General features: G+C 41.8%; 1 protein-coding gene across 3 annotated transcripts in view; it reads left to right on the forward strand.

The window, feature by feature from the left end:
• Positions 1-416: 416 nt before the first annotated feature.
• The window catches only part of LOC147009442 (uncharacterized), a 34,076-nt gene continuing 8,350 nt past the window's right edge, over positions 417-26,142 (forward strand). For 2 of the 3 annotated variants that reach the window (XM_085861940.1, XM_085861941.1), the window contains exons 1-2: positions 417-604; positions 6,086-6,193. In XM_085861940.1, the coding sequence (XP_085718066.1) occupies positions 421-604; positions 6,086-6,193 (292 nt within the window). In that variant the 5' untranslated portion in view covers positions 417-420. Of the gene's footprint in view, positions 605-6,084; positions 6,194-17,720; positions 17,839-17,935; positions 18,129-26,142 lie in introns of those variants that run through there. The other variant, XM_085861939.1, reaches the window with a different exon arrangement.

Raw genomic sequence — 26,142 nt, forward strand, 5'->3', positions numbered from 1 at the left:
ACGTCTGAGCAGAAATACTCCTTCATACACATATCCGATGCTTGTGTGTAAGGCCTTCTCACCATTGAATGTCTTCATTCTAAAATTGCTGAACAGGCTCAGATTTGGTTGTTTTTTTATCCACATCTAAACTTTTATATGTTTAAAATGTGGCCAAATCAAAACTTGCATCAACATGTTGTACAATTACAGTATTGTCTTAAGAACCTGCAATATGTACAATTTATTTTGGGGAGTGTCAAAGGGTGCACGTATGAGTGTGGTAAACGTTTAAGGTGCTGTAACTGATTTGGGCAGAAGATAAGGTCTCAAGTACAGGGGTAATTCACATGTAGGTAATGTGTGGGATCAACGAACTCAGGGTGGAGCAAACATCGTGAAGAGTGGTATGTTTACTGCCTCTTTATAGGTTCACCCACCATGTATGCTGAAGTTGGCTGTTGGAAGGATTCCTGTTGTGCAGAGCCAGAATCGGAACAGCTGACTGTGCTCGGGTGTGGAATGAAGGTTGAGGAGCTGGAAGGATCTTCTGAGATTCTGCAGATAAAAATAGAAGATGTGAACTCCTTTGGTCTGGAAGAGGTGCAAAATCACCAGCTGAATGGTGAGTTGTATGATCTTCATCACTTCTCATTGGATCTGTGATTGTTCAGCGCCAAGTTTTTACATTTTTTTTGCATACTTAATGGAGGCTCATGGAAGATCCAGAGCAGAATGGGAAAGGATTAAATGGAAAGTGGGAAACAATACCACCAGTAGAGTGGAAATGAGAGTGAGATGAAGGGTTAGGGGGAACAACACATGTGGTTAAACAAACTGCACACAAGTTGAATGAAACAGAAAAGTAACTCGAAGGGCACTTGGGAGAGCGTGTACCTCCACCCCGCAATGCCTGATCCACTGGAACATATCGGGCCGAATAAATTTTTTGAAATATGCTACATAGCGTTTTTGGCTCCATCTCTCAATGGTGAATAATCCCTTTGAAAATTAAATAATTCTCGTAACCAGATCCGGATTTGGATCTTCATCAAAATCGAATCAATTTGTCCTCATGGTACACCTTACCTGTGCACCAGGTTTCATACAAATCTGTCCACAACTTTTTTGAGATATCGTGCTCTGTATTAGATTAGCTCTTTCGATGGTGCGGAATCGCTTAAAAATGCTCGTATCTGGATCACGACCTTCACTAAAATCTTATCAATTCGGCCTTGTCACATACCCAACCTGCCCACCAAATTTCACCCAAATCCATCAACTTTTTGAGATATGCTGCACAAAAACTAATAGACAAACGGACAGATAGGGGTGAAAACATAACCTCCTTCCACCTTCAGTGGTGGAGGTAACAAATCAACCAAAACAGATCATGGTTGGATTGGGGAATGATCTCAGATGGTGGTGAACAGGTCTTCAAGACCTGGAGCAAAGAATGGTAATGAAGAGAATGTGGAACTTGCTTCCACAGGCCATAAAAAAGAGGAATGGAAGAATGGAGGTGGAGTGATTTTGGGAGTTTCACCAGAAGAGCGTTTCTGGTGGGTGTTTACCCTGCAAAAACCAGGGGGGGGGGAGGTGAGGGGGACAAAGCATGGAAAGAGGGGCACAAAGCAGACCAGAAAGGAGACAGGATAAGGAGATGCCACCAACCGGTGTGCAATGTGACTTGATCGCATTGGATTCCAATTACCTTGAGTCCTTGGTTTCCATGGCATCAAGCCGATTGAGATGTGAGGCAGGGTTGCCAGCCCAGAGGCAAGAGCAGTTCTCCATCAAGCTGCCGAGGAAGGCCTTGTTGCTGGATAACAGTTCAGGCGTGCTAAGAAAGGACTTTGCACAATTGAGGATGCCCTCTCTGGCTTTGGAGGCCAACTCATAAATGTGGTTTCCCCAAGAAAGGTCATGGCTCATGGTGAGACCCAAAGGTTTTAGTGACTGAACTTATTCATGTGAATTGTTAAAAAAGGGGATGGGAGGGTTTGCCAGATGATCATTTTGGACAGAGAGAGTGAGAGTCTGAGATTTGTCAGAAGTGAAAGATGTGTTCCAAGTGTTTGAGCAGCTTGTGCTTCTATCAAGTTCTGAAGACAGTGAAGAGGCTGCCACCTGTCTCTCTGAAGAATGAGAGATGTCAGCAGAGGGTGGAGGCATCAGCAAAGAGATAAAGGATTTTCCATAGATTCAGAAAGATTGTTGGTGAAAAATAGGATTGGGCGCAGCACATTGCCTTGGGGCAATCTAGCGTTGATAGGGAGAGCAGATCAAAGGATTCCGTTGAGAAGAACGTGTTTGCTTCAAGAGTAGAGGAAGTCAATCAGCCATGTGTGGAGGTGATTTTGGATGCCATGCGCTCAGACTTTCGAGAGCAAGGTGTGGTGCCAGACTGTATGGAAAACTTGAGATATGTCTTTGGAGACTGCGCTGATCTCATAAATATCAGTAAAGACCTTCATCCATTGTTGGGAGAAGAGAAGCAGCATGTTCATGTTAGATTGACCGGGTCTGAAACTTAACTTCAAACAACTTGCTGTGCATTTTGAGCTGTCGTTCCATCCTCCATCCGAAGACAATTCCCCTCGTGAGGCAAACTGCTCACACAGAAATGACGACGTGATGAAATAGGTAAAACCATAGCATCCTGGTTGATTATTCACACGTGCACGTTCGCCTCTGCTTGGGAGATAATTTTGCTCCAGTAGTCTCGTGTCGCCTGTTTGGGAGTGCGAGTCTATTACAATTCACATGTAGTAAATGCGAATTGACATCTCTCACCTGTTATTGAAGGAAACAGGCAATTGACTCATCTCATAAATCATCCTGTGACTGGGATGAGATAGGTAATCAACTCTTGGTCCTTCCAGTCAAATAAGGCTAAACAAAGCAACCAAGAAAAAATACACAAGACAAGGCATATTGCTGCTTCAAGCTCGACCCAAGCTTTTACGCAGCTGAAGGAATTTTGAAGTAGTACAAATATGAAAACCCAAACTCTACAAGCTCACATGAGCCACTGAACTAGTTTCATCACTTTGTGGCGAAACATCAGTGATAGCGTAGATGGCACACTGTTCTGTGGAGGAACTCAGGTACTTACATCTTCATTTCATGTGCGACACTTGGCTTTTGATTAGCAGCATTGGTGGAAGACCGGCTTTCTTGCTGATGCAGGTTGGAGGTCTGGAATTTTTGGAAATTTGTTCATTGTTCAACTTCAATGATAATTGAGGTAACACTGGTCAACAAGCGTATCGTGAGACTAAGGATTCATCATTCCTTCATTGTCGATTTCCCGGTCTCTGTATATGCTCCAACTGAAGCAAGTGATCTCACCATGAAGGACGCATTCTATGCCACGCTCGAGTCTGTGGTTGATCAGTGCCCCAGGCGAGATACTCTGCTCGGCTTTGGGGATTTCAATTCATCGACTGGAACTGATAGGGATGGTTATGAGACGTGTGTTCGTTCCCCATGTGTCTGGAACTGTGAACCAGAATAACACTAAGTTCCTTGACTTTGTAAGAACTCATGGACTTAGGGTGACTGGTTCATGGTTTCAGTGCCCACAGGCTCAATGCTGGACTTGGAATCCCAATGCTAGTGGTGTGGCAATGGAGATTGACCATCTGCTCGTTGAGGTCACTGAAGGATGATCCAGAACTGCAAGGTCTACCGGAGTGCTCAGTTTCTCAATACCGACCACAGGCTTGTTGTGGCAACTCTGAAGTTGCAGCTTAAATCCAGGCGAATGGTACCATCCCAGCCTTGGCTGGTTGTTGGCAGGCTCAAGCATGAGAGTAGCTGAGGAGTTTATGATCAGGCTGAATGGGGATTTTGAAATCCTGGATTTTAGTTTCTTTGGAAATGCTGTACTCGTGTCATTGCATGCAGTTCTGTGCTCTGCCTGGAACACAGGCATCATCCCAACTGACTGGAAGAGGAGCCTTGTTGCCCCTCTCTGGAAAGGGAAGGGTGATCGCCAGGACTATAACAACTAAAGATGGGAGACGCTGCTCTCAGTGCCGAGTAAGGTCTTTGCTCAGATAATTCTTGATAGGGTTCGCCACCATCTGATTGAGCACCAACGCCCGGAGCAGTCAGGCTTTGTCCGTATCCTTGCCCTTTGGGTCCTCACTGAACATGTGGTAAAAAGACGAGAGTTTCTGCAGGGGCTACTTGCAGCCTATGATGATCTCTGCAAAGCATTCGATTCAGTGAATCGGGATGCGCTCTGCAGGATTCTTGGTCTTCGTGGGGTGCCACCAAAACTGATCAATCTGATGTCTGAACTATACTCGGGTACTGAGAGTGCTGTGAGATGTGGTGATCCCATATCTGACTTATTTCTACTCAACTGGAGTTCGTTTGGGGTGTGTGTTCGCCCCCATACTTTTCTGCGCTTGCATGGACTGGATTCCAGGAAAGATGTCTGAGAGATCAAGCTGTGGTGCTTCATTGAAGAATATTAAGATCTTTGACCTTGATTTCACAAATGATGCAGTCATCTTTTTTTGGAGACTGGATGTTCTTTCGGGGGTCCTCGAGGTGCTGAATGAGGAGTCGGAGCTGCTGTGATTACGGGGGGGGGGGGGGGGGGGTCCTGAACAGCACAGTTTTTTTTTCTAAATACCAAAACTAAGATCCAGGATTTCCATGACATCTTAGATGCTGCTATCTAGTCTGTACCTGTTTGTGGTAAGGATGTTGAAGTCACTGAGAGATTCCCTTAACTTGGTCATGATATTCATGTCTCTGGCTGTGGGCGAGAGGTCAATAGATATCTTTGTCGGGCCTGGGGAGTCATGTATTCACTGGATCATGTGGTGTGGCGCTGTCGGTACCTGTGCAGGAGGACGAAAGTCTATGTCTTCAGGTCCTTTGGAATTCCAGACTTGCTCTATGGATGTGAGACTTGGACTCTGATGAGGGATCTCAAACAGAGACTGAATTCCTTTGGTACCAGGTCTCTTTGGAGAATCCTCAGCGATCGCTGGTCGAACTTTGTGTCCATTGAGCGGTTGCTGAGATGGACTCAAATGTGATTTGTTACCTGCATAGTCCATGAGCATCAGCTGCGGCTGTGTGGACATGTGGCTCGTTTTCCTGATGCTGATCCTGCTCCCCATATTCTCTCAGGGAGGGAGCCTCGTGAATGGAGGAGGCAAAAGGGCCGACCACGTGCCTTGTGGTTGCAGCAGATAGATCAACATCTCAAGGAGATGGGGATGGACCAGGCATCTGCCTGAGCGATGGCCAGATGGAGGCCCCTGAAGTACCGGCGGCACATGGACGCAGCGGCGTGTTGCTCCAAGGCATGCTCCCATACTTGACATGAGGGACGGCACACACATTGATGAATTCAATGCATGCGAAAAAAATAGGATGGCAGTTTATATGTGGGTCAAGATTTTATAGTCAGGCGGGATAGCTCAAAGACGTGTGTGCAGACTTCTTTGGTATATTGCCAGCCCATTCCTTCAACACAATTACTCGTCAACACATTTTTCAAAACCCACTTCTGAGCTTTTCTCCACTTGCTGACTCTTTTGATCCTTTCCACTCCCTTTTCATATGGTCACAGGTCTTGGCTTTGGTTTATGTATTCCATTCTCTGCATTTCTCAATCTGTTAATGTGACACACTTTGTCATTCAGTTTCTCATGAGGGTTGACTGTCGAGAGAGAATAAAAAAAACTGCTAGTCGCAATTGTTTTTGATTTGCCAATTAATACAGGTTGGGGAGAAAAACCTCTATTTTAGGTTCCCTACATTTTTCTTGCCTTCTCTATTTTGCTGATTGTGATTTTGATGGTGGTCAAATTCCCACTGAAGTGTGGTCAGGTAATATAAGAAGCATCTCGTAACATCGAGGCAGTTTTTCTCAATGTAATGCTTTGATGTCATCATGCTTTGACATGACACCATTCCCATGGAGAAATGTTATTTTCTCTCTTCAAGGAAGAACTCTTATGAATGATTTTAATGCAATACTTATTTAGCTCTTTTAATAGTATCGAATGTGACTCAAGACTGTCGACGTATGGGACACCAGATTGCTGCATTTAATTAAGGTTACTTTTTGCAGATTTATTTGTGAAAGTGGAAGTGAAAACTGAAAACGACATCGATGTCCACCTGGATCGACCAGAAACTAATGACTCTGCAGCTTCCTTCAAGAGCCATCCCCATGAAGGTGTCTGTCAATGCTTTTTACATTTTGATTTGGACATTTTGATGATTAACTCTGGTGTTTAGAAAAAAAATAAACCCAATGTTTTGATTTAACTGCTTTAATAAATAACCACAATGGTAGAAAAATTTCTCAAACACCCATTATCCCTTTCATCATGAGGTGAAATATTTTAACCAACAATGATGTGCAGTCCCTTGTTTCCTTGAATCGTCACATCATTGTGTCATCTTTTGTAAGCATTGGGGCTGAATCAGTGGAAGATCAAGAGTTCTCCAAGAAATAGGAATAATTGCTGAGAAATCATCATCATCACATCATGTTTGGTTTGGATGTGTATAAGAATTCAGTTATCAGGTTCAGAGTTTGAATCATTTATTCATGCGCATGGGAGCAATACACAGAATGCCATACAACATGCAGTCGATGAATCCCTCTGAGTTGTGGTCCAACCCAGAGCGTAATTTATACAAAATCCAAGTAGAAATGTGTGGTTCCCCGACATACAGAAAAGGAAAGTTCGAAAGTCTTTTAGCATGAAGAAACTAAAAAGGCATGTATACGAGGTGTGTTCATAAATCCCTTGTTATATAATGTTAAATCCCTTTGAATAAAGTCTGTAAGTCGTCATCTCTAAGTCGTCACTTTGTCTAAGTCGTCAGATGTTGTCCGTTCCCGCGTAATGGACACTCAAGTAAATTACCACGCCAAACTCGTCACATGGAACTGCTGCCTCGTGAGAAGCCCGATTTCATGGAATTGTGATGCGCGCTCATTGGTGTACACCGCCAGTGATAGGCTATTTATAACTGCGCTGCGTTCAGCTCAGTCAGCATGCCATCCCACAGGCCATCTGAAGAGGTTGCCAGGTTGCGCAATGCAGTCTCTGGCGAAGGAGTAAAGGATCGATCGAGCTTAGTGTTGAAGTCCGATCATGGTTTTATATTGGCTTGTTTTGTACATCACCGCACTCACTTACACATAGGCATTGAGTGGTAATCATCACCACGATGACTGTGTGTCATGTAATTTGTCGACATACCATCACCGATGGTATACGAGTTGTCTTACAGTTGTTCATTATCTTTACTTTTGATAAACTGATTCATGAATTCCATCTTTGCTTGATCACTTTCTAACTCACCAATGAACGCCCCACCTTTGCCCCGAGCTTTGTTGTACCCTTTTGGTACAATAGCCGGCTTAGAGATTGTTACGCCCTCTCACACTAACGTGTCGTGACTTCATCCTTCACCCCACAGTCATCATGAATGTTCGCATATGCGCAAGTTGTCACACGTCTAAGTCGTCACTTTTTTCTCGGTCCCGATGGTGACTACTTACGAGTAGTCGACTGTACATATATATGAGGTGTGTTCAAAAATTATCCAACCTTAATTTTTCGTGCGTAAACAAATGAAGCTAGGGAGGCGTGGTTTGGTGCACGTATGTAGGCGATCCTAATCTGTATGTGTGAATATTTTCCCGTCTGCTGAAGCTGTCGGTCGTCGACAGACCGCCGATGAGTGAGGAAGTGTAAGTGAGCGCCGTCGGATTTTCGTTTTTGACAAAATGACGGAAAAACTTGAACAGCGCTACTGCATTAAATTTTGTGTAAAGCTTGGCGTTTCCCAAGTGGAAACGATCCGCAAGATTCAACAGGCCTTCGGGAACGAAGCAATGGGCACCACACAGATAAAAGAGTGGTACAACCGCTTCAAAGATGGTCGCACATCAGTGGAAAGTGAAGCACATTCTGGTGGGCCCTCAACATCCCAAAATGAGATCATTGACCAAGTGAGGACCCTGCTGATGCAGGATCGTCGAATCACTTGCAGACGAGGCGGGCGTCAGCATTGGATCCGTTCATTCCATTGTGACTGAGGATTTGGGCTTAAGGAGAATCTCAGCGAAGTTCGTGCCAAAGCTGCTAACGATCGAGCAGAAGCAACTCCGTTTGGAGATCACACAGGACATGCTGGAGACTGTGAACAGCGATCCCAACTTCTTCAACACAGTGATCACTGGCGATGAGACCACAGTGATCCGTCATTTTGTCAAAAACGAAAATCCGACGGCGCTCACTTACACTTCCTCACTCATCGGCGGTCTGTCGGCGACTGACAGCTTATGCAGGCGGGAAAATATTAACGCATACGAATTAGGATCGCCTCCATACGTGCACCAATCCACACCTCCCTAGCTTCATTTTTTTACGCACGAAAAATTAAGGTTGGATACTTTTTGAACACACCTCGTATGTGGTAACTGTGGTCATGCCTTTTGGTGACAGCAGATGTTCCCAAAGCAAATCAAGTGAGAAGTACAAACATGCTTTGCAGCATCAAACCTCAAATCAATCAACTTTATATATATATATATATATATATATATATATATATATATATATATATATATATATATATATATATATATATATATATATATGTATATATGTATATATGTATATATGTATATATGTATATATATGTATGTGTATATATGTATGTATATATATATATATGTATATACGTATATGTATATGTATATATATATATATATATATATATATATATATATATATATATATGTATATATATATTGTTGTGGTTACCAAATTCGCAAACCACCATTCAGGTCCCTTAGGTGAGATATCTCGGTAAGTACATGTGTAGTTAGGCCCAAACCCGTTGTCTAGTGGGAATACATGTCATTTATGCGTGCTGCGACTCTTCAGGATAGCCGTTTTTCTTTTACTATCTTTATTTTGGACCAACCGCCATTGTTACCACCACCAACCACCACATCAACCACCCACCGCGGCGCCGCTTCACGTCACACCTCGCAACCGTCGCATCGCCACCGTTCTTGCGCCGCTTGTGGGTACCGGTGTTGGACTCGTGCAGGGCGCGCGCCGAACAGCGTGTACAAAACCACGGATTTTCCACTTCAAAAACGGATCAAAAACTACACACGCCCACTTTTGTTCCGTCCAATCGGTGAGCGAGGGGCGATTTGGCCCCGCCCCCAGGGCATTGGAGGGCGATCGATATATGCAAATTTATGGATCAAAAAGCATTCACGCCCACTTTTTCTCGGGCCAATGGGGAGCGAGGTGAAAGGTCGAAGGGAGGGGGTCAAAGATGAGAGAGCGAAGCCACGGGGCTGATATAAGCGACCGCGTTCGTCAGTCAAATGGACAAGGAGTTAAGACTTCGCGGGCGGTGGAGTTGGGAAGAAGAAGCAAGAAGGAGTTGGTCGTCGTCGTGTGCGTTGGAGTCGGAACGGAGGGGACGGAGCTGTGGAGAGGCGGCGAGGGCAGACGAGGGGGTGCTCGCATCGTGCAGGGAGCTGCACACCAGGGAGGCCGACGGCGCGACCTGGCCGAGGTGGAGACGCTCGTCGCGGGACTCGAGGCAGAGTGGAAATCCTCTATACCCCGAGCATCAGCAACCCCCTCCTGTTTCCCCCCGCGCTGAGATAGTGCGACCAAGGGGGCCCCTTTCCCACCCCCTACCAGACACTGCCCGCGAGGCCCGCGGAGTTGAGGCACCATCGCCGCTCCGCGTCTCATCACCAGACGGGTAGGCCCGACCCGGTCTCGGCCTCAGGCCCGCCTCATCTTTGAGGGTGTTCTTTTTCTTTGCTTTGAGTGTGTGTGTTGTCGGCGCCGTCTGTGAAGTAAAATTGTATAAGTGTTGCCGTGTGCTCGCGTAATCGGTATTAGATCTGCATTGTCGCATTTGCTTGTTGTGTAAAATTGCATTGTGTTTCTTTTTCTTTTCTATGTGCTTTTGGTGGAATTGAATATGTGTGCTTTCCGTTCATCGCGAATCAATGTGCTTTGTGTTGAACTGTTTCCCGCTTCGCTTCGTCATTTCTTTCATTGAATCCTCATCTTGCTTCACGTAAAGGGTTGGTAGTGGGCTGAATACGCCCGATAATTAATCGAACCGTCGAGGCCGACGATAACACCGCTCGGTTATCCCGATAGTACGGAACGGGTCGCTTAAGTGGCCCGTGTCCGAAGTCGACCTGCGGCGAGGTGCGATCGCCCGGTCTACCCTCCGCGTGGGTACTTAGGTAGGTCGAATTTGGCGAGCAACCCTATCCCACGCGGGGGCTGATTGGCTCGATCGCGGTGAGACCGAAAGGTCCACCCGTGACTGGTTCCCGGCGTTAGTCCGAGAGGGTCACGACTGGATTGTCCGTCCGGTGGGCGACGTGCCGCGATTCGAGTTACGTGGCCGTCCGCACGCCGGCGGGCGCGAATCTGCAACAATATATATATATATATATATATATATATATATATATATATATATATATATATATATATATATATATATATATATATATATATATATATATATATATATATATATATATATATATATATATATATATATATATATATATATATATATATATAGTTGTGGGCGAGGGGTCGGTGTCGAACAACCACGAGGTGGGGAAAGCTTGCGTCGTCTCCCACCAAACTCCCTGGAATTGTAGGCCGTCGCTCGGATAACTCCGTGAGCCGGTAGGTCGTTTAACCGACCGTGGTCACAAATATTTCAACCGCGTAGCATAGGGTCTATTTGTCGATATCCAATTTACCTAATTAACTATGCGATTTCGACTACCGGGGAAACCACGCCCTCGGCACGTCTTGTTCGAACCGGGTCACTCTACCGACTGCAGTAGAGTTCCAACTACCGGCTACCAACTCTGGTTCGGGTGCAGTCGAGCGGAAACTGCCAAAGCCGTGCCGGCTTGAATGAACGGATTATCGGGTATAAAAACCCGGCTAAACTCAGATCCGAACCATGCTGGACTAATTCAAAAAGAGATGGAAACGGACTGGGAACATTTCTGTGATTATTTATTTCCACAAATGTGTAAATGAAGACACAAAGCAAGACTTAACACAAATATGCAAGCAAGGAGAGTTTTACAATGATTCAAACACTTAAACAGTTTCTACTTATAAGACGGGCCCACACGCAGACACACACACAAAATGAAAAGAAACCCAGAGTCTTTATTGGACGCTCGCAGCCGTGGAGAGAGACAAGCTGGGGGCCAGGGTTCGGTGGTGTACCTGACCGTCGGAGGAAGGGCGTGCTCCGCAATGCGGCACCTGACTGGTCGCTGGTTTGGTCCCCAGTCGCATGTGTGGGACTCGAGGTTCGTGGTGGAGCTCTGGTGGTGAATGTCCGGGGTCCACGGAGGGGGATCGGGTTGCTTTTCCCTTCCTCGTAAAGGGCCAGCAGAGACACGTCCGCCACCTCGACGCCCACCAAGAACTCTTCAAAAGAACTTTTAAAAGACCACCCAAGACCTCAAAAAGACCACCTGCCTCAGAGAGTGCTCGGGAATTTATGGACCTCCCTCAGCGGGGGAGGGGCCTTGGTGAACACACCTCGCTGTCCGCCTCTGATTGGACAGGTCCTACCGCCCACCTTTCCGGGGCGGGACCTTGGCCCCAGCCGGGAAACCCCAGCCAGTCTTCCACGTGGGTTCATACTTGACAAGTAACAGTATCAATGTTGCACAGGCCATCGTGCAGGAGTTACAACGTTTGTGGAAGGAACGTTGGTGGAAACGGCAAGGAACGGCTGCAAGACCCTGCCTTGGCAAGTCAGCGTGCTTGAAGACAGCGGGTGGGTAGTGGATCGTGATGGGGAATGGAATGGTTGTTGGTTGTGCGTTGGAGGGTTCGTTGGATGTAAAGATTTGGTAACCTAACTAAAAAAGAAAGCGCAATGCATGCCTTTAATTCTCCCACGAGACAAAAGGAAAGGGATCTGACTACACACATACTTAATGACATAACTGACTTTTGGGACATCTGAATGTTGATTGCAAATGGTTTCCAGATCCGTAACAAAATATATATATATATATATATATATATATATATATATATATATATATATATATATATATATATATATATATATATATATATATATATATATATATATATATATATATATATATATATATATATATATATATATATATATTGCGAATTCGAGCCCGCCGGCGTGCGGACGGCCGCATCACTCGAATCGCGGCACGTCGCCCACCGGACGGACAATTCTGTCGTGACCCTCTTGGAACAACGCCGGGAGCTAGTCACGGGTGGGGGTTTAACCCCACCACGACCGTGCCAATTGCCCACCCGCGCAGGATAGGGTTGCTCGCCAAATTCGATCTAACCAAATACCTGCGCGGATGGTCGACCGGGCGATCGTACGACGTCACAGGCCGACTCCGGACACGAACCGCTTCAGCGGTCCATTCCGTGCTACAGTGATAACCGAGCGGTGTTATCGTCGGCCTTGACGGTTCCGATTAATTACTGGGATGTTGCACCCACTACGAACCCCTTTCCATGATGCAAGATGGAGGGGTCAATAGAGAAAAGACAAAGCGAAACAGGCACAGTTCAACAAGCAAGCATTTAATTCACACGCACACACAGACAAGCACGTATTTACAGCAATACACACTCAAAATGCACATAAAGCAATTAAAACAAAAGAAACTATGCAGAGCTTCAGCCGAATGCGCGTACACACGGCAACACTAAAACAGTTCTACTTTACGAGATACGGCGCCACAAGATCCATGCAAAAACCCCATAGAAAAGAAAGAAAGAAGTCGCGACTTCCCTTTGGCTGGTGAGTCCCTCTCCCGCGACCGTCAACGTGGTCGCACCCGGCCCCGACCTCTCTCGCGGCCGGCGAACCCTCTCCGGCACCCCCCGTCTGGACGCACAGGTCCACCTCGCAACGGTTGCCGCCGCGTCTCCCATCCGTGCCTTCGTGACAGGGCCGCTCGCCAAGGCGTGGGCACAGGACCTCTTCCTGAAGACCAACTCTCCACTAAAACCAACCGAACCACCAGCCAAGACGAAGAGGAAGAAAAAGCGCTCCCTACGCCCGCCCGTGTCCATCTTTTATCGCCCGGGGCTCCGCCCTTCACCCCGCCCCGTTCTCGGCTCCACCTTCCTTCGAGAGGGTTCCCGAAAAAAGGCGTTCCCTCACGCTTTCCCTCCACCCCGCTCCGTCCGGGGGCCAAGGGAGTCAGTTTTTGGCTCGGAGCCAGAGAATTATTCCCCCAAAAAGAGGCCCCACCTTTACATGACCTCTGACCTTTGACCTACATCGCTCTTCCTCCACTCCAAAGCGTGGGGAAGTCAGACGGGAAAAACAGGTGGGAAAAGCCCACCGAGCATCCTTGTTGGTTTTTGTTTGTTCCTCTGCGGAGATCATAACCGCACGGAGCCTGTCGAATGGCGAGTGGCGAAGATGTGGTAGCGTAGATGGTGGAGGTGGTGTGGTTGGCGCTGTGATCGGGATGGCGTGGTTGTTGAAATGTTGTTTGAAATAAAAGATAGAAAAAGAAAAATGCCGAACTCAAACGATCGCAGCCCGAATGGATCACATAAATTCCCTCTATACAATGGGTTTGGGCTAACTACACATGTACTTAGAGATATCTCACCTACGGGCCCTTTATGGTGTAATGCGAATTTCCACAGCCGTAACTATATATATATATATATATATATATATATATATATATATATATATATATATATATATATATATATATATATATATATATATATATATATATATATATATATATATATATATATATATATATATATATATATATATATATATATATATATATATATATATATATATATATATATATATATATATATATATATATATATGAGCCTGGTGTTGGCGCAGTGGTTAGGGCAGCGGCTTGGGATCCAAAAGGTCCTGAGTTCAAGCCCCGTTGGGCCACTGAATTAATACACCAGGGGGTTAACTCAGCCTGTCATCCTTCCGGGTTCGGCGAAATGAGTACCAGTATACTGGGCCGGTGTATACCCCGGTTAAAATAGGTGTACCATATCCCTGTGTCGTAAGAGGCGGCCAGGGTTGCGTCAGCAAGGGCATCCGGCGTAAAACGTGCCAAATCACTATGCGGATCATACGGATGATCCGCTGTGGCGACCCCTAACGGGAGCAGCCGAAAGAAGATATATACATATATATATATATATATATATATATATATATATATATATATATATATATATATATATATATATATATATATATATATATATATATATATATATATATATATATATATATATATATATTTAAGTGGTAGATTAATTTAGTTTCTGAGACATCCATGCAAATGAATGGGAAAACCCTATGAATTGAACGCCGAAAACCCCTAAACTGGAGACTGATTCCTCCCCCCCATACAAATGTATAGGGAGAACTCTCTGACTCGAGACCCATCAGGACAAAAAGAGGAGAATGATTTTCTGCCATACAAGCTCATGTTAAATTAAGACTGTCTCAGGGCCCAAAAAACCTCATACAAATTAATAGGGGAAGCTTTCTTTCTCGAGGCCCATCAGGTCAAAAGAGAAGAATGATTTTTCTCTCCCCCCTCTGACTCTTCGTCCATGGGGTCAAAAGAAGAGATCTATCACTGCCCCATTACTTACTCCACTCAGAGTGATCCAACGAATATTTGTTCATGTTGTATTTGAGGTAATAAATTGATTTTCCTGTTACATTCATCACCATCAAGTATGTTCACAAATATTATTTTGGAACTTCGGCCTTAGTTATTTTATCACTTGGTTTACGGATCCGCCGACGGTATATTTGCCGGAATGAAATATAAATATAAAACACATTTTTAGCCTTTTATATTTATACATTTTCCGCCGAAGGTGTAAAAGTTTCAAAACCCGAAATGTAAACGTTGGCATTTATTTTCAAAATATAATTTCATGCGCGCGCGCCAAAATGCCGAGTCACCTTTAACCGAGCTGCGCAGTAGAGCTGCGCAGTCGTCTTCGGTCATGGTGTCTGAGCAGTGGCCTGCGTGGTTCAGATTGACTGTTGTTTCTGGCGCGAAAGTGATTTTTTGTTGTTTGTTGTTTTTTTTTTTGACACCTTGTCGAGGTTCCTGTGAGAGCTAACACACAACGCACATCCTGTGGGACATGAGACAAGAGAGGAGGGAGTGGGAAGGATAAAACATTGGGGAACAGAGACAGGAGATATGGGCCAGGGAACATGGGGAATAGAAGATGGACATTACAGGGACTTTCAGGAAGGAAAGCAGGGAATTAGAAGGAGGTGGGCTTGGGTGGATTATCGGGGGTAGAAAAGATCGAGGATTTGGATGGGGGATGATAAGAGGTGGTGGTGAACAGCTGTTTTGAAGGCCTGGATGGAAGAATAGGAATGAATAGAGTGAGGGAGTTTATTCCAAAGGCGGGGAAAAAAAGAGGAATGAAAGAGTGAAGGTGAGCAGTGATTCGTGATTTTGGTAGTTTTACCAGAAGGGGGTTGTTGGCGGACCTTGAGCGCCCTGTGGAAATGTGGTGGGGACAAATCTCAGAGCGAGCTGGGGGGGGGCGAGGCTGGAGAGGAGACTGTAGAAGACAGAAAGACCACCGACCAACCTGCGGTGAATGAGTGAGAGGCCCAAAGACTCAGCTTCATTGCAGGAGATGCCAATGATCCGAAATACCTTTGTTTCTGCAGCGTGAAGCCGAGAAAGGTGGGAGGCAGGAGCACCAGCCCAGAGTGGAGAGCAGTACTCCATCAGGCTGCGGACAAAAGCTTTGGAAGTGGTCAGGAGCTCAGGTGGGCCGAGGAAGGACATTGCACGACGGAGGATTCCCAGTCAGCGACTGGCTTTGGAGGCGAGGTTTGAAATATGGCTTTCCCAGGAAAGGTCATGGCAGATAGTGAGACCCAGAAGCTTGAAAGAAAGGACTTCTTCCAGAGGCTTGTTTAGAAAGTGGATGGGGGGGGGGGTTTCTAAACGGTCCTTTCGAAGAGACATGGTGAGAGTGTGAGATTTGTCTGGATTGAAAGACATGTTCCACGTATTGGACGAGTTTGTGATTTTATCCAGATCTGCAGTGAGTGAAGAAGCTGCTGCTTGCCAGTCTGAGGGATGACCGATGGTACGGCAGAGGGTGGAGTCATCAGCAAACAGATATAGAGGATTTTCCAGAGAGTCGGAGAGATCATTGATGAAAATCAGAAAAAGAACAGGGCCCAGAACGCTACCTTGAACTCCAGCCTGGACAGGAAGATGGGATGAAAGAACTCCATTTAGGGCCACACGGTGACTGCGACAGGAGAGGAAGTCTGCGAGCCATGAGTTGTTAAGAAGTATGTCAGCGGTATAAATTCGAGTGACTGTATTGGTGATATAATCACGCAACATTTTGACGACTAATATTCTGGCCGAACTATTGCATCAATTCAGTGCAGCAGCAGGGATGATTCACACGCTACTCTCGATCATGCCGATTTTTGTTTCCATCGAAAGTTGTACACCGCTGTTCGTCTTGAAAGATTTCAGTGCCAAGTACGTCAAAGTTTCCCTGCGAGATGCTGATATTCAGTCTTCAACGGACCAGAAATCGCCCTTTGATGTGCTCATTGGGATGGGGAGACGGTACGATCAGATGCGCACTGAAAACTAAGCAGGTTATGGCTCTGATTGACCGTTTTGAACGTGTTGATTCCGAGTAGACACCTTTTTTTAATCATATCCAGCACTATGCACTGGTGTGCACGCACACATCTACAACTTGGACAGAAATTTTCTCAGCATTGTTTCCATTTGTTTGATGATCCAACAGGTTCATATAAGAAAAACATGCCAGACTATATTGTAAAAACAAGTTTTAATCCTTTTTTTATTGTTTTTCACATCAGATGATACAGTGAACAATGGCATTCTGCATTTGAATGGTTTTCCATCTTCAATGTTTTCTTAGATCCTCCTGGTCCAGGATTTATATTTATCCCCCTCCCCCCCCCCCACCTACCCTTGTCTTTTCCATTGAAATCTGAAAAAAAATCATAAAAATATATTATTTCTAAAAATTGAAATTATATTTATATTTATATTTCGACCTACCGACCCTACATTTTAGCTGAAGAACTGCGTAAACCAAGTTATAAAATAACTAAGGCCTTAGTTCTTGGTCTAAATATCTTTGAGCAGAGATAAAATTATAAACTTCTCTTAATGCTCTTGTTTGACCACATCCTGAGCCTGATTATTTTTTGCATAAGCCACGCCCACTTTTCTTAAGCCACGCCCACTTTTCTTAAGCCATGCCCACTTTCCCAAAAGCCGCCCCCACTTCCATGAACGGCACGACTTTCCCTAAACTCCGCCCACTTTTCCCAAGCCCCGCCCACTTTTACTAAGTCCCACCCTCTTTTGTGAGGTCCACCTACTCTCACATCATTTCCAGTTAATCTCTTTTCCAAAGAATTCACTCGTAAATTCTAGAATGTTATGTTTTAGAAAATTTCTGGATGAAGGCCTGGGGCATGTTCAGAGAATTTCCAAAGGAAACTACACCTTCCAGGCTTTCTATAAAAGGCTTGAAACCCAGACTGAATTTAAATATATTTTTACTTTTACTGAGAATGGACTGCTGTGCTGAGCTTGAGTGGGATGACTTTGGAGTTCCTTGGAGTTCTACTACTTGTATGGAACTAAACCTTGAAGTTGATGAACTGGATTCAAACCTCTTATCTATTGAGGTAACATTTTATTTTCCTATTTACTGAGTTTGATTTAAGCATATAATCATTTAATAATTAAATCACTTAATTAACACATTATTATTTTCTCTCACAGAAAATTGTATCTGAAATACAAAATGAAAATACTGCTTTTGCCACAACTTGGGGCAAAATTGTTGGTTTGGTTGAAGACCTTGTGAGCGACCAAGACCCACAGAACGAGCTCGACCTTTATGACCTAACCAAAGAGTTATACCTTGGAGACCCGCAAAATCCTGAAAAAGAGTTTTACATCGATGGTACTCATTGTGAGTTATCAAGACAATACCCACTGAACAAGTTATACCTTGATGAACCAGAATATAAGTTTTACCTCGGAGCCTCACAAATTTTGAAAAAATCAGTTAATGAGTAATCCTTGGTGGTTTTAAATGTGAAACCGACCTCAGAGACCTCACAAATTTTGAAAAAATCAGTAAATGAGTTCTGCCTTGATGGTTTAAATAACTACCTTGGAGACTTGGGAAATGGGTTCTGCCAAGATAGTTCTAAATATGGAGCCCACCTTGGAGACTCACAAATTTTGAAAAAATCATTAAATGAGTTGTCCTTGATGGTTTAAATAACTACCTTGGAGACTCGGGAAAAGGGTTCTGCCAAGATGGTTCAAAATATGGAGCCTACCGTGGAGACTGAGAAATTTTGAAAAAAATGAGGAAATGAGTTATTCCTTGGAGACTTTGAAAGTTGGTTTTATTTTGGAGACTTGAAATGTGGTTTCTCCCAAGAAGACTCTTGGGGATCTCAACCTATCGATGTGGTTCTTTGTTGGATGGTGCTTGATGAGAGCAGTATCAAGAAAGTTCTGGGAAGAAAGTGCAGGAAAGTTCTTACTCCCCCTTTCTACTTCATCAAACCTGAAAGCCTTAAAAGACAGAATTGGAAGAAGAGAAAAAATATATATATTGTTAGTTCTGGGAAGAAGATGCAGGAAGGTTCTTACTCCCCCTTTCTTCTTCATCAAACCTGAAAGCCTTAAAAGACAGAATTGGAAGAAGAGAAAAAACCATAAAAATATATATTGTTGAAATACGTATTTTAAAAAAGATATTGTGTTGGGCGAGGGTTGGGTTGGGGTTGAGATTTTGAATGTGAGGGTTCAGGTGGGTTTGCGTTGGGGTTGATATTTTGAATTTGAGGGTTCAGGTGGGTTTGCGTTGGGGTTGAGATTTTGAATGTGAGGGTTGGGGTGGGTAAGGGTGGGTTAGGGTTGAGATTTTGAATGTGAGGGTTAGGGTGGGTTTGCGTTGGGGTTGTGAATTTGAATGTGAGGGTTGGGGTGGGTAAGGGTGGGTTAGGGTTGAGATTTTGAATGTGAGGGTTAGGGTGGGTTTGCGTTGGGGTTGAGATTTTGAATGTAAGGGTGGGTTCGGGTTGGGGTTGATTATGCCCCCTGTTATATTATCTCACACACTCACACTCACACTCACACTCACACTCACACTCACTCACTCACTCACTCACTCACTCACTCACTCACTCACTCACTCACTCACTCACTCACTCACTCACTCACTCACTCACTCACTCACTCACTCACTCACCAACAAACAAAAGTTAAGCCTTGACTGACTATTCAGTTGAGGATTCTGTGTTTGGGGTTCACACATCTAAGAACGTCCCCCATTGCACACAGACAAACAAACAAAAGTTAAGCCTTGACTGACTATTCAGTTGAGGATTCTGTGTTTGGGGTTCACACATCTAAGAACGTCCCCCATTGCACACAGACAGACAAACAAACAAAAGTTAAGCCTTGACTGACTATTCAGTTGAGGATTCTGTGTTTGGGGTTCACACATCTAAGAACGTCCCCCATTGCACACAGACAAACAAACAAAAGTTAAGCCTTGACTGACTATTCAGTTGAGGATTCTGTGTTTGGGGTTCACACATCTAAGAACGTCCCCCATTGCACACAGACAAACAAACAAAAGTTAAGCCTTGACTGACTATTCAGTTGAGGATTCTGTGTTTGGGGTTCACACATCTAAGAACGTCCCCCATTGCACACAGACAAACAAACAAAAGTTAAGCCTTGACTGACTATTCAGTTGAGGATTCTGTGTTTGGGGTTCACACATCTAAGAACGTCCCCCATTGCACACAGACAAACAAACAAAAGTTAAGCCTTGACTGACAATTCAGTTGAAGATTCTGTGTTTTGGGTTCACACATCTAAGAACGTCCCCCTTGACACACATTATATATATATATATATATATTTTTTTTTAATTTAACCCTCGGCAGATGCCACCTGTTATACACCTCGGACTTGGTCCTCGAGTGTCCATAAAGGTGTATAGTAGAGGGGAGTGAAGTGCCAACCTATTGCTCCCATGAGTATTATTTGCTTTGTTTTGTCTTTTGTAATTCCTGTGAATAAAATGAACCTAAAATCACTTCCCCTTCTAAATCATATACCTTAGAAGTCCAAGGAACCGTATCTATTACATCAACAATTAAAAAAAAGTTCATTTTTCCATCGCTTTGTATAACCTTTTTCAAAATGAGATTTCCCCCTATATATTCTTATGATCTCACCAACTTTGAACCTAGATTGTCTGACATTAATCTCTTTTTCATATTCTAATTTTGTAAATGTTTCTGATGGTTTCGTATTCGTTGACATGTGAATCGTGTCATTATACTTATCTACAATATCCTGAATAAAAAGATGACCATTGTTGAGAACCAAGTTGTGTGAATTTTTTATACAGTCTCTCTTTTAAAGTATGATGAAAGCGCTCGATAACAACGGCTTTTCCTTCATTAAAGCCACTGTATAATGTAATGCTGTTATTTTTTAGAAAACTCATAAATGTTTTATTGTAGAACTCTCTGCCCTCATCAGTCCACAATTTTTTGGGTTTTCTCTTGCTTTTATTAAATATCTGTTGAAAGGCGAACATAAGAGAATTACCTGTTTTGTTTTTGAAAGGGCCAACCCACGCATATATACTCCTCAAATCAACGGTTAAAGCAGACTTGTACCCCTTATCATTATTGAGTTCAATCAAATCAGCGGACCAGATATAATCAACTTCCTTTGAATAAACCTTCCTCCTACGAAACTTTGTGAATATTGGTTTATGTAATTCATCAGCTAATTGTTCTTCAGTCTTAATGACATCATTAGAGCCTATAACTTTTTTGAATATCCCAGTCCAAGATTCAATTTGGTACTGATCATCTTCTTCATGATGAACCTATCAACTTTTTCTCTCAATGTTGGATTTTGTATCAGACAAATTATACATTTCTCTATCAGCTTCATGATTTTCTTCTAAAGTTGTGGTATTCCCATAATCAATATCGTGCCTCATGCACACTTCATCAACCCTATTGATGGGTTTACTCCATGGTTTAGGATTGTCTGCCTCATCTAATCTTTTATCCAAGTTTGTGCCTGGACCACAGAAAGAATACCCTGGTAGATGTAATTCCCCTGGTATTCCAGTAGTTGTAAATTTACTTACTGATAAAAACTTTTGTATATCTCCTCCACGTTTGTGTTTGGAGATAAATTGACTCTTTTTTTTTGAACCACACACCGAACATGTACCTTTTTGTATAACCCTATTATTTTTACTTTTAAAATATGAGATATTTTTAGTATTAGTTTTCTTTTTACATTTGAGACAATAACTCATGTATTTATGAGAAAAATTCCTACAGAGTGCAAAAACCGTTTTAGTTTCCAACATGCACATTTGAATCTTAATTTTTAAAACATAAAGAATCCTCAGAAATGTTTTCACTCTCTCCTCCATTTATTTAAGAAAAAAATGAAAAACTTTAATTCACGTCAATATCTTTTCCTTGAAAGCGATGTCAATAGTCTTGTCGGAAATATTTCTAATAGACTTGCCAATTCTTTGTTTTCCTCCTCGGTACGTTGAGATTTATTTATTTTCTGTAATACCTCCAATCCATTTTTAATCTCACTAGTTTCCATATTTTGATATTTATTTATTCTCTCTCTTTCCTCCCTCTCCTCCCTCTCCTCCTTCTCTCTCTTCTCTGTCTTCGCTCTCTCTCTCCTCCTTCTCTCTCTTCTCTGTCTTCGCTCTCTCTCTCCTCCTTCTCTCTCTTCTCCGTCTCCTCCTTCTCCCTCTTCTTTTTCTTCCTCTTCCCTCTCTTCTCTCTCTTCAACTCCTTCCTCGCCCCTGACTATCCTCGAATCACTTACACCTCATAGAATATCATACATATATTCAACGGGATTTCTTGTTATTCCTGTATCCAAAATAATTTTTTTACAACAGGAAACCAATAAAATTTCTTTTGAATTTCCAAAAGAGCCTTACGTTTTCTTAACTTTATAATTTTTTCATTATTTAACATTTTAATGAAATCCAAAGTTGTTGGTTTATCAACATCAGTATAAAGCCAATCTTTTATTGAAAATACCTCATTCTTATGTTGTAGAACATGTTTATTAAAATACTGAATACCCTTTTCTTGAAGGTATGCTTGGACACAGAAATGATGATTTTCTTGAAGCCTTCTTGCTGTCATTTATGCATTAGAAATATATGACATAATAAAATTATGACATGAAACACCTCCCCATCTTCCCATAGTTGTCATTTTGTATCTCCTTACTTATTATATATAATCCCGTTTTTTCTGTTTTCATGATATAAACGAGGGCAAAACCATTATTATATTTACCCTTATTAAATTCTTTTATTTGTTGTTTACTAATCGTGCTTCCACAAAACTCATTCTCTCTACCAAGTGGATAATATTCTTCCTCACGAGACTGATTTAATTGTTCCAGGTCTTCGAGATCAATTTTAAATGACCAATTATACCCTAAATCATTAATATCATACCCCCATTGTTCTATTCTCATACAAACGATACGCCCTTCTTTATAAAAATTCATTTTAATTGGAACTGTGAATTCTGTATGACCTGGAGATAAAATCAACACTTCTGTATCTTTGGAATACACGGCCATTTTATTTAAGGATATATATTGTGATAAATCACTTAATCTCACCAAGTCATTCGCGTCAGTCGGGCTTGGATAATTTTTTAATTTATAAGCATTTTTCATATTAATATTTTTTGTTATACTATATTTCTGTCGTTCAGCCTGTGCCTTTGTGTAATAATTTGATAAATCAATATCCAGTTCTTAGGATACACCAAAGATAGAACCATCTTTACCAACATGTCATTTATATTAGATTAAAAATAATGTCATAAAAATTATTTATTTTTGTTGAGTTGAAATAACACATATAGACATAATTGACCACAACACTTGGAATTTAATTCTTGGACTTGAAATGTTTGATAAACACCATTCTGTAAGAATTTTATGACTTCAACAGGTGGTGGAAGACCAAAACTATCAAAATAATATTTGTCTTGACTATTAAAAATAAAAACCAATGAGAACCGTTCCCATTATTAACTTCGAAGTTCATAATAATATTCCTTGTATGTTTAGACACGTTTGTTAATTCATCTCTCATACAAATAACCACATTATGAATTTTTAATTTCTTACAATATTTGACAAGTTGTAAATTTGATGTTCTATTCTTTCCAAATTCTTTAAACCACTCATCAATGCTCATTTATTTATTAGAAAGATATAATCTATTACCCCTTTTAGTTAATTTTACACCTGCTTGTGCGAAAGAAGAAAGCATATCTCCAACTAACAATCTCGCTTTATCAGGCAGACTTTCAAGTTTTTCAGCAAAATGTACAATTGCACCACTTCCACTAATTTGTTTCTCCAACTCTTTGTAATGTCTTTCCAATTATTTTTGAGCCCGGAGTTGAGCCTTCCTTTCATTGGCAATTTTCACGGCTGTTGAAATACCACCCGTCAATGCTCCAACCGCACTTCAAGCAGCAAATAAAGGAATTAGAAATGGGAGAAATCCTCCACTTGTCTCTCTTATTGAATATTTTTCAACATTCGTTTTGTCATTTTAATTTTAAGTGAGCCAGTATCGTTCAAGATTTAAACCTGTTCTCTTGTGAGCAAAACATCAATTCTTACTGCTCCTTTTCTCTGAATTGTATTAACGTTAATCGTTCAAGGCTTTTGATTTTGAACACAAGATGATAGTTGTTGAAGATTGATTTGATTAACATGTACCCCAATTGGTACTTTGCCACTCATTTATTTAACAAAAAATAAGTGAGACTAATCATAACACCATTATCTGGATTAATCTGTAATTCTGTTTCTTCCAAAAGCTAACAATATTATCAACTTCTTCACTCTCTCCTCTTTCAATGTATATGGAAGTATCCACTCGATTGGACTTTATAGTTTCCTTTTGAGCACTCAGGTCAAACGCATAGATTGTATACAAACTTTTAAATGCTGTCATATCCAAAATAGGTTCTTTATTTCCATTACTTTCACACACCTTTTGGTAAGACTTGTATGCTTCAGCAAAATCATTTTTTTTCCCAATTAATTTCCAATCCATCTCGTGGATAAAATGTTCCATCTTGAGAAACACGAAGTTGTTTCACCTTAGCATTATCACTCAATGCATTATTCTTATCAGTAGCAGTATCACCATCTGGTTTTTAAAAATTGATCCACAGATATCGTGGCTTTCCTTCCAGAACACCCAAATTCCACGTGTAAGTGGTTTGGTTTAGTTTAACGTGTTGACATCTTTTAAGATATTGTATCATACATTGAGTAGTTTCTTTGAGTTAAGTCTTCTGTTTAACATCTCTTCTGTTTTAAGATTAGGAGTATATTCACCAATATACCAACTCATTTCATCAATTTCAAATTTATTCTGATCACCAAAAGCACTAGCAACACCACAAAGTAATCTATTTTCATTATCATTCCTTTGAAGTTGAAATCTAATATTAAGACCATACAGAACTTTATCATGATCACAAAATCCAAATCTACCTTTAAGAGGAACTGCCACAGTAAAACTATTAACTGCTTTTTTATCATCATTATACGTTCCTTTCCTTTGAGTATATCCATATATATATATATATATATATATATATATATATATATATATATATATATATATATATATATATATATATATATATATATATAATGTTTTCTGGAGTACAAAAGCAATATAAGGTGAATATATATTTCCAACAGAATTCTTTCAATTACAATACATTTCACAGGCTCAGTCAATTTAATTGATGTACTGTATCATGTGGGCCCAAGGTCTCTATTTTATCAGACTAGTAATAGCTTTTAATGCTTATACAGAGAGGTCCAGGCAGATGTTTTAAGAGGAAAACATACTTTTGGCCATGTCGTGTAACTTTTGCATTCTGACCTACCTGACGTTCTTTTCTCTGATGACTTCTGCACGAGACAATTCTGGTTTTTGTTTTATTTGTCTTACCACAAAATATGGAGGCATCTTACTTCAATTAAAGTTAGGCCAATGCCAGTTACTTTGGTTTTATCGTTGGATCCAGTTCCTCGTACCGTTAATTGTTTTCATTTCTGCTGTCTGGTCAAGCCATTTTTCTTCTATCTCTTTCTTTTGGTTAGCATTATTATCATGCTGATTTTCCCATTGCATCCAGCTTATAAAATATCCACACCACTCATTCCATTTAAAAGATACTGCTTATAGTGGTATTCTATCTCTTTCTTTTGATTAGCATTATTATCTTGCTGATTTTCCCATTGCATCCAGCTTATAAAATATCCACACCACTCATTCCATTTAAAAGATACTGCTTATAGTGGTATTCCGCTCTTCACTGAATGAGGTACATGAGTACAAACCCAATGGCTACTTTTATTAAAAGTCTTAACATGTTGACGAGAAATAGCCAAGTAGGTGTTAATTCCATGTATCCCATCTGGATGTGAAGGTGCCTTTATATTTTCTGCTAAATCCCTTTTACTCCTACTCTTATGTAGCTCTTCTTTATATGTTAACTCCCTTTTATGTCTATGTACGTGACAAATAACTTGGTGAGTAGATGCGGGAAGATGAAAATCGCTTTCTTGATGAATAAACATGCAGGCATTAGCACAAGTATCATTCATTGATCCTCTTGACTATGGGAGTACCGGAACCCCTATATCTACCTTCACAACATTTGCAATTAACTTTCATCATTCCATTTTGTTTTTTATCATTATATTTTGTGTCAAGTGTGAGACATGGATGCAAATCCAGCAACTACTTTTGTTCATGTTCCTGGCCTTTTGTAGCGAGATAGCTCAATATGTATTAATCACATGTGTATTAATTCCGTGCAAGC

The sequence above is a fragment of the Eptatretus burgeri genome, chromosome 17, assembly GCF_056783735.1.
Source record: "Eptatretus burgeri isolate ZD-2024b chromosome 17, Ebu_testis_v1, whole genome shotgun sequence".
NCBI classification, from domain to species: Eukaryota; Metazoa; Chordata; class Myxini; order Myxiniformes; family Myxinidae; genus Eptatretus; species Eptatretus burgeri.